This window comes from Electrona antarctica (genome assembly GCF_951216825.1).
Source record: "Electrona antarctica genome assembly, chromosome: 15".
Lineage (NCBI taxonomy): Eukaryota > Metazoa > Chordata > Actinopteri > Myctophiformes > Myctophidae > Electrona > Electrona antarctica.
In genome coordinates, this window is record NC_136796.1 from 43,446,466 (window position 1) to 43,456,651 (window position 10,186).

Here is a 10,186-nt window from a genome sequence, read left to right on the forward strand (position 1 = left end):
TTTTATTTGCACAAGAGATTATAGAACACTGTCACATACTTTATATTTGATATTTCCTTTGCCAGATATGGTTCGTCTTGATTTCACTCCCATTCTTTAAAATATAACTGTGATTCATGGAAAGCTGGCACAAAATAATGTGACAGACCTGTTGTAAGCTTGTGATGTGACTGACATTAAACTTAGACTGAAGTTGAAGCTGGCACATTTTTGATGACAGTAAAATGTGAAGGATTTTTTGATTACAGCATAATGTGCATTTCTTTTATGACACAGCATTGTGCACCTTTTTACGACATATAACAGTATAGTGTGATGCATTTTTGGTGCCTTTTAATTGTCTTCAGCACTGTTTTGAGTTAATTTTCATTGTGGGAAAATGTCACGTTCAAGCAAAAAACAAAAGTCCACCATCTTGTATGAACAGCTTAATTTAATTTAAGTTTTAAAAAAAAGACACATGTGGATGTACAGCAATACATTATTCAGACAATAAGCAGATATTGAATTGAAAAGAAGATAGTGAGTGTCATGTGAGAGGAACTTTCCAGTGCTTGGCTTCACATGTGTAAACTGTAGTGACCACTTGACATCATTGGTCTCTCTCTCTCTGTCACTATAGAGGGTATGCACGTGACATCATCATCAAACCAGGAAGTTATGCAGGAATGCCTATACTGAGTGGCAAAAAACTACTTTCTGGCCTTGACAGCCCATACATCCACACAGAAAAGTCCTATCTGATTGCATTAAACAACGTTAAACAATGTTAAACACACTTTGCATGTTGCTTTGCCACTCGATTTGCCACTCGATGTGCCATTCACTTTAAGCAAGCGCATACCCTCTATAGGTCCCCTCGCAGTGCTTACAACTCACTCTTCAACAGCTTCTTAGCTTTCTCCATGTTGTCGTGCACTGAAGGTAAAAAAAACAAAAGGGAAATGACAACTCAATCCACTACTACCAAGATGCACAATGAATGTGATTTGTGGTATTTATAGGTCTTGTACTCTTGGTACTTACAGAGTTTGATGTCGCTTGGCTCGTAGGCATACATGCGGTTGGAATAGCGACCTGTGATGTCGGCTCTCACTGTCATGGTGGGATCTGGGTAGAGATTAAGACCGGATGAATGGATGATAACCACAGCGATCGTATAACCACTTAAAAATAGCGGATCTTCAAGTTCACCTCCTGTGTTGTGAGCTTGTAGATCTGCTATTAGTGAATTATTATTTTTCTTTCAATGTGTGTGGAGGGAACATGTCTTAAAATTGCTGAAATGTCTTGAGATTTGTTGAAATAAAATGAAAATCTAAATGTTTGAGGTTTTTGAGAATTGTCACGTTATACAGTATAGTGGCAAAATGGGGACAAAGTGGTTAAGACTCAGAGAGATTGATGAAGCTGTATTCCTTATTGGCAATTAATTATTATGAATTATAAGAACGTTTCCGCTGGTCAACAGAGTAGGTATTACTCACCAACAAAGAGGATTCTGGGAACATACTGGCCATCAGGAGAGAGATGTTTGTCTGTGGTTTCATACTGTGAGTGAGGGGTGGAAAAAAACATTAGAATAAGAAAACATCAACGTAAATTTCACGAATGTTTCAGGTTCTCTAGCAGTGGAAACATAGGGTCCCCCAGGGGACAATTTTATTTCAGACAAGTAGTATATAGATCTGCTATTTTCTAACTTGTTGCAGGCAGAAACTCCTTTCATATGGTGGTTTGCAGCCAAATATATAGATGTGGGTGTCCTTGACATTAAGATTTAAACCTGAGCTCGATTCTACAAATGTCTTCTAAATCCTGAAAGTTTTCTGAAAACCCCCATGTTTCTGTGTCAGTGGTTCTCAAACATTTTCAAGTCAAGGACCCCCAAAAGCATATGTAATTGGCCGCCGACCCCCATCTGAAAATATGTTGTTGTAAAAGCAAAGATTTGAGTTAAAAAATGTTCGCTCTGAAAGAATATATATTCAAAGATTTGCACCACATTTTCACGATTTTTCAAAAATAGAAGATCTACAAGTTCATAGCGCGGCACTCGGTGCCGCGCTATGAGCTTGTCGATCTGCTATTTTTCAATGGCTAAAGTATAACAAGTATAACATCTATGGTGCCAGTAGCCTACTGTATCCAGTCGGGTTTTAAATTATAGTCGGGTTCTCTGTTCTCTGTTTTCTCTGTCTTATTTGAACAGTAAAATACTTGCGATTCATCTTCTGAATCACACCATCCTGTGGAGATCAGTACATCTGCACCACATTACATTACATGGCATTACAGATTTAGTGGTGATGAACATAGTATTCTCCTTTAGTATTAAGAGCCAAAATATTGTTTCTGTCAAGCAGAAACCTCTTGATGACCATATTTTAACTGCTTTGAGCTTGTATAGGTCTGCTATTTTGGCTATATTTAAAGTTTGAATACTGAAAAGTGACAGTTTTGCTATAACAAAACAATATTCAGTAAATAAGCGTCCTACTCCGGGTCCTATAGGCCTATAGCTAGGGCACTGGAATTAAAGTCATGTCATTCCATATAGTAAAACAATGCATTAATCAATAAGTAACAACATACCACAAGGTTGATCACGATGAAGTCTTCATCGAGCAATTTCTGAATGTCGAAATCATCGGAGACAATCTTTTTCATGGCTGCGTCAGGAGAAAAGTATTAAGTATTACACATATACAATACAGTTGTCATTTCCATTCAGATGAAGGTATGCACCCTTATCTGTGGTTCTCCTGCCCCACCAGGATGTAGACAGGATGTGGACTAAACAGTGCACTCACATGTTTACTATTTAAACACCAACACGGTTATTCAAACTGGTTTTCTGTTTGATGTAGGCCTAATAGTAGATTAGCAGCACTATCATCAGCATGTAACAGGATGAAATACACACTGATCGGGTGATGGCATTCCACCCATTTTGACCTGAGATCAGATTCTAAAAATGTCTTCTACATCATGACAGTTTTCTGAAAAAGCTATGTTTCTATGTCAGTCGTTCTTCGATTTTTCAAATATAGCAGATCTACAAGCTCATAGCGTGGCACCGAGTGCCGCACTATGAGCTTGTAGATCTGCTATTTTTCAATAGCTAAAGCATAACATAATGCTAACACCAAAAGGGGTTCCCGCCCAAAATGGGTTAAGTAAATGTAGCAGTATCACAAGGTCGAAATACTACATGTAAAGTCCTGTCTGTATTCCATTTTACTTTTTAAGTACAAAGGTATTCACTTTAAATACAAAAGATATTCACTTTAATGTTGCAGCTGGTAAAGGTGAGTCTAAGTTGAATTACCTCAACCTACGATAATGCATCATAATTGATCAGTCATTGATTGAATCAGTTTTGTAATAAATAATCTCAATCTGCAACGTAAATAATATAATGTGCAAATAATTAAGATGTCAAGTAATTACAATGGATTAAAACATTTGAAATACTCAATTAAAGTGATGTAGTAAAGTACCTCAAACTTGTAGTAATTGTACTTAGTTATACTTTCCACCACTGGTGGATTATCATTATCGTTATTATAATTGTTATTATTACTACATATTAATGAATGGCTCACCGGCACTGTGTGGGCAGTCCTCAAGGTGGAAGATTACCATCACGGGCTTGTTGCTAAAGTAAAGACATATAAATACAAATAAATAAACACAATAGAAATGTCACAGTGCACTGAATTTAAAGAAAGCTCAACTGGATTACCTGTTTGTATGTGTGTGTATTAAGCAATGCACAGTAAATGTACAGTATGTGTATGTACAGTTTGTGTATTAAGCAATGCACAGCTGTGTTAACTCTGAGATTGTGCAAATGGAACCAAATGTACTCTTAAAGGAGTGGTAGTTCACCACAAAAAAAATACTTATTTTCTATCAATTATACACACCCCACGAAGCCTTAAATTCATTGAGATTTTTTGGGGTTTTTTGTCACATTCCTGAGCCAATAATTTGATGACGGGTCACCCATCAAATTACACTCTCTGTCAGATAGTGTACGAATTGAACCAAATTGACATGCAAGGGTCCATTAATTGGGTCCATTTGGTTCAACACTCACGATTGTACAAACTACATTGTATATGCTTCAGTACACTATCATGTATTTGTCGTTTGACAAACCAAAAGGCCATTATTTCGCTTACCGGGAGCGGGACCAGTACAGAGCCTCTTCATAGGTCTGGGCCCAGATCAGCTGGTCACCCCAGCCTGCGGAGATTAGTGGACGGACAGCATAGATTAGTGACCAGTGTTGATTTCGTCGACTGAAACTATGGCGAAAAATGTTCATCGACTACCTTTTTTCCACGGATGAAAACTAAATGGAAACTAAATGAAAACTATAAGCTATGATGACTAAAACTAAGACTAAATATATTGACATGGATAACTAGTGGACTAGAGATTCTAGTCTAGTGGATAAGAGATTCAGTATGTCATTTTACAATTGGTTGCATGCTGAAAATAGCAGATCTATAAGCTTGTAGATTAGCTATTTTCAGCAAGTGTAAAAACAGTCATTACGACGGCATCAAGGCCCGCCAAAATACCTTTTAGTCGACTAAATCAACTGTAGATTTAGTCGACTAAAATCGCATGACATTTAGTCGACTAAAATTAGACTAACACTAAAACACTAGGTGACTAAAATAAAATATGACTAAATTAAGTTTCATTCCACCGACTATGACTAAAACTAAAATAGAATTTTGCTGCCAGAAACAACACTGTTAGTGACCTCCTCAGTTCCAAGATGGTTCTGAAGTGCAGTGCCATGATGAGACCATCTGGTCTATAGTGTTGCTGTTTCTTATTGTCACCCACCTCTGGAGAGAGTCTGTGGCAGCCTCTTGCCACCTTTCGGGATGTATTTCCCCGGCTTTCCCACAGAAGACGAGGTCACAGCCGCCAGGACCAGGAGAACAGACAGTAGTGCTTTGATCATGGTGACAAATTTTCCTAGAAATGTACATTGAAATTGTTAGAAGAGCAATTAAGTCACACTGAATACCCTTGACCGACAAATCTAGACTTAATAAACTGGACATGAGTTTGCTCTGTACTTGGACCACTTTTTTCCCCCTGTGTACAACAAATCTCACAAAAAAATTGCCAATCTACAAGCTCACTTGTAGATCCCCAGAATAGGCATGCTGGGGTTCCAAGTGGTTAAAAATGAATTAAATCAACTTACATATAATCACACAATTATCTTTCCCTCCCTCCCACACACACACACATGCATAAAAAAAACAAGGAAAATCCTATCAGCAGCAGCAGAATCAGACAGGATAAGAGAGAGAGAGAGAGAGAAGTGGAGAATAATGCAACCTTCTTAGGAAAGGGCCAGACAGATTGTCTTACCTTGGGCTGACTGGCACCTTTGTGTTTGTGTGTTCCGACTGCAGCTCTCCAGGACCTGCTGTGTCACTTCACTCTCACCTGCTTCTCATTTATATACCTGCTGCACCTGACACCCCCCCCCCCCCCCCCCCCACCCCCACCCCCCTCTCTCTGCTGGAATGCCTGAGCAAACCATTACATCCCCCTCCCTTCCTGCAGCACTTTGCTTCATTGTTCATTTAAGTACATATGAATAGTGTAGTATAGTACGTATAGTTTATATGTATAGTTTCATTATATAGAGATATTCCACTGTTACGTTCTTAGCTTATACGCATGTTTCATGATAACTCACTTTTTATGTATGTGATGTGTTGCCATGCTTTTTGTTCTTGCTTAATGTAAGTCGCTCTGGATTTAAGAGCGTCTGCTAAATTGTAAATTGTAAATTGTAAATTGTAAATTGTAAATTGTAATTGTAGACACAGAATGAATGTGCCTGTTTTTGAGTGTGATTTTTTTTTTTATATAAGTTGATGTGGAAAGAGAGAGGGTGGTTTATTAATATTTTTCTATAAACAGGTGGGGGGGGGGGGGTAATACAGTGATTGTTACAGTAGATTTGGCCGACAGCCCAAGAACATAATCGTCATCGTTACAGTTGGATGATCAGTCCTTCTGTGATTGGCTCACGTCTCAAATCCGCGTTTGACATTTTCTACAAAGTAAACAGATATCGATTCAACAGGGATTGGATTGGTGTGGCAGGGGGGGGGGGGGGGGGGGGGGGGGTCATGCACGCCTGGCATTTAACTGTTAAATCTGTTGATGGATTTATAACCTTACAAGGAGAAAGATGTCTGTCTGTCTGTCTGTCTGTCTGTCTGTCTGTCTGTCTGTCTGTCTGTCTGTCTGTCTGTCTGTCTGCCTGCCTGCCTGCCTGCCTGCCTGCCTGCCTGCCTGCCTGCCTGCCTGCCTGCCTGTCTCTTTGGCCTGCAGTCAGAGTACACTGATGTGATGTCACTGATTGCATCATGACCCCAAACTCTAGACCTCCACTTCTAGGAATCTAGGCTAAACGGAAGGGGGGACCGTTTTATTATTTCCACACAACAACTCTAGATACTCCTTAACTAAGCATTCAGGACGGGAACCCCTTTTGGTGTTTTAAGCTTTATGTTATACTTTAGCTATTTTTGAAAAATCTATTCAAATTCTAACGTGACTAGCGACGGGACCGCGATGGGCCGCCTAACACATAATCTTTTCTTAGAATTGGACGGAATGATGATTTAGATCAAGAGTTATTAACATTTTATCAAGTGGAACATTTTGGAAATAACATTGAGTGTTGCGCAACAGACGCTCCCTAGCCTGTGGAGCCATGCGATCGGTTTTGATATAATAACAATAATCTCCGTCCTTTTGATCTCCATCTTGAGCGCTTGGCGTTACTAATTGATAGGGCGGAGAACTCCGTCCTGTGCGCTCAGGGTGTTAAGTGAAATTCCTATGAAATTAATTCAATTTATATTTAAGTGTCTCTGATACTGATGGTCAGGATACATTTGTTTGTCTGTATGTAGATAAAATTGGAATATTGCAAATGTTGGGACATAATTAGACTTTAGGCTACAATATGTTCACATTGGATGGATCTTGAAAGGCCTATTTCCAGAAAGTGGTCATTTTCTTGAACAAGATGTTGAAGCGCAATAATGAAAGTGAGGCTGGGTTCTCTCCATGACTAGAGTATGAGAATGATATTTCTCTTTGTTTGATCTGGATTCATTCAGTTTGCTTTACTGATTATGTGATTAACACAGCTGTGACTCCACTGCTTCACTTCTATGTTGAGTTCACAGCTATATCTCTGATTATAATGAAACACAAAGGCATGGATATACGTTTTGTGTGACAAATAGTGAAAATAGTCGCATTGCGATGCGTGAAGCTTATTAGATGCCATTTTCTGTCTTTATTTATTTTACGGGTGTTTTAAACTTTAGGTTATAAACTTAAACTTTTGGTGTTTTAAACATTAGGTTATAATTTAGCTATTGAAAAATAGCAGATCTACAAGCTCATAGTGCGCCACCGAGTGGCGCGCTACGAGCTTGTAGGTCTGCTATTTTTGAAAAATCGTGAAAATATTTATTTCAGAAAACTGGAGGCCTAACAAAAAGTTCACACATGTCCGAAATAGGGACACCAAGTTAGAAGTGGTTGATTTAGTTTGAACATAAAAGGTAATCATAGAGCAATAGGACGACTAACATTGGGTTTGAAGACATACGTCTACCTAACCAATGTCTCACCGGCTGACCCAACCTGAGTTCTATCCACTCTCTCTCCTGCACCGACACAGAGTTGGAGGTAATGTGAGCCTCTCCGAATCAATGAATGCTTTGTTCCTGATTCAATCTAGACAGGGCCCTCCTGGACAGTTACCGTAGTATGCCTCAGAAAGAATGAATTGGTCCATTTACCTGCAGTTCTAACTCATTCTGGAGTTTTAAAACAAAACAAACAAATGTTCAAAACACTGGTCTGTTCATCTCCTATTCTACGTTACATCTTGCAATGGGTCTGGTCCACAATATTCGATACACCACCAAGATACCCATGTACCTGTCTAAATACTTCACTAAGATACCCATGTACCTGTCTAAATACTTCACCAAGATACCCATGTACCTGTCTAAATACTTCACCAAGATACCCATGTACCTGTCTAAATACTTCACCAAGATACCCATGTACCTGTCTAAATACTTCACCAAGATACCCATGTACCTGTCTAAATACTTCACTAAGATACCCATGTACCTGTCTAAATACTTCACCAAGATACTCATGTACCTGTCTAAATACTTCACCAAGATACCCATGTACCTGTCTAAATACTTCACCAAGATACCCATGTACCTGTCTAAATACTTCACCAAGATACCCATGTACCTGTCTAAATACTTCACCAAGATACCCATGTACCTGTCTAAATACTTCCTTAATGTCAACAAAGTCCACACCCACAACACCAGAGGGAGTTCAACAAACCATGTGCAACCCAGATTCGGCACAAAGGGACTAAATTAATTTCGCGGAATGCCACCAAAATGTGGAACGCTCTACCAACAGTCATTAAGACATGCGAATCCCTTGACTCCTTCAAAACCGCTCTCAAAGGGCACCTAGGGACGGCTGCAATTCGAAACTGACCCACCCCTTTTCCCCTCACTGTATATGTTTTCCCCTCTTTTTTACCTCCTCTATGATGATTTCCTGTTTTGGGCTATATAGAAGTGTATATTTGTAGTATCTAAATGTCATGATGAATTGAAAATGGTGGACCCTATTGTAAACAAGTGTAATGCTTTATGGTGTCGTCCACAGTTACGTTTTGTATTGTTGTACTTGAAATGTGGGCTACTGTAATTCTCCAATCTGTTAATTAAATGATTCAATCAAACAACCGACATTGTTGTGTGGTTTAACTGTGGTTAACTGAACTAACTGTGGTTAACTGAACTTAGTGAACTAGGATGCAGCATCTTACCCAACAGGAACTCATGCTTGAAGACAGGGATGCTTCCTTTATTGACACTGTGATGTCATTGTGGTTCTTTTGTAGCCTGGACATTTTGCCTGACAACTTTAGACACGGTTGAACTTGTCATGACCACAAATACTAACATTCAACTCAGCCCCCTGCATGCCAGGTCAAATTGTAAGTGTATAGGCCTACGCAAACACCAGTACAAAACTACGAATTGCATTATAGGATTGCGACTGTGGCTCAGGAGGTAGAGCAGGTCGTCCAACGATCCATGGGTCGGCGGTTCGAATCCCGGCTCCTCCTGTCTACATGTCCAAGTGTCCTTGGGCAAGACACTGAACCCCAAATTGCTCCCGATGTGCTGGTTGGTCCTTGCATGGCTTCCGCCACAATCGGTGTATGAATGGGTGAATGTAATGCACAATCTATGTAAAGCGCCTTGGATAAAAGGTGCTATATAAATGCACCATTTACCAAACGGTTTCCTTTGTTATATTTCATGTGTACTCATCATTTTTAAGCCATCCTAACTATTCTTTCCATGTAACCATGTGGCAGTGAATTAGCAATAATTTGCAGTACTTGAATTTGCAACGCTAGAATTGCAAATCATAATTTGCTACACTAATTTGCAATATGGAAATAAGGGGGAAAAGGTTTATTCAAAAAAACAAAAAGGAGAATAAAAAGATGTGGAAAAAACTACTAATTGAAAATAAGAACTCGATCGTTTGTAAGGGACAATTAAGGATCAGACACACAGTATAACTGAATGTGAAACATGGACGTGTCAGTTTTTTACTTGTGTTTTTTTTGCATAGTAACAGAAGGTAAAGTGAACGAGCCGTAACTAACACGGATGTGGGAGCAGGTAGTGCTGAGGTGTCCTTAACCCTCCTTCTCTCACTACGTACCTTTCACTCTCGATCTATGTTGTCACAGAACCGGGTCAATATTTGAACAAGAGGGCAGGGTTAAAGTCAAAGGCCACTCCTGTTCACACTTGTTTCCCCATATGCCATCTGCGCTCAGCCCCGCCCTGATAACACGGATCTTATGCAGGTTGTTAAAAGACCTAATACTATTGGCTGAGTAAGCAAACAAACCGGGCTTGAACTGGGACAATAACGCATTGTATAGGAAATGGGTTTCAATTCACTATTATAAAATTGATCAAATACGAATTTAAAACTAAATGAGCAGGTTATCACAAGGCGTCATTGGTTCCACTTTCACTCC

The 10,186-nt window shown here is 39.3% G+C and overlaps 1 protein-coding gene across 1 annotated transcript; it reads right to left on the reverse strand.

The window, feature by feature from the left end:
• Positions 1-413: 413 nt before the first annotated feature.
• Positions 414-5,462, reverse strand: agr2 (anterior gradient 2). The gene is made up of 9 exons (XM_079523123.1): positions 5,409-5,462; positions 4,870-5,002; positions 4,191-4,254; positions 3,609-3,661; positions 2,596-2,672; positions 1,488-1,551; positions 1,027-1,110; positions 848-918; positions 414-616 (listed from the first exon to the last, which is right to left on the reverse strand). The coding sequence occupies exons 2-8, from the start codon at positions 4,988-4,990 to the stop codon at positions 869-871; spliced, it is 513 nt and encodes a 170-aa protein (XP_079379249.1). The 5' UTR covers positions 4,991-5,002; positions 5,409-5,462; the 3' UTR covers positions 414-616; positions 848-868.
• Between the last annotated feature and the right edge of the window lie 4,724 nt (positions 5,463-10,186).

Excerpts from the sequence above, each read along its gene's own strand:
- agr2 (XM_079523123.1), bottom strand. The coding sequence starts at position 4,990 with ATGATCAAAGCACTACTGTCTGTTCTCCTGGTCCTGGCGGCTGTGACC. Across the intron at positions 4,255-4,869 it reads GCCACAGACTCTCTCCAGAG|GCTGGGGTGACCAGCTGATC; the intron begins GTGGGTGACAAT and ends TAATCTCCGCAG. Across the intron at positions 1,552-2,595 it reads TCATCGTGATCAACCTTGTG|TATGAAACCACAGACAAACA; the intron begins GTATGTTGTTAC and ends CCTCACTCACAG.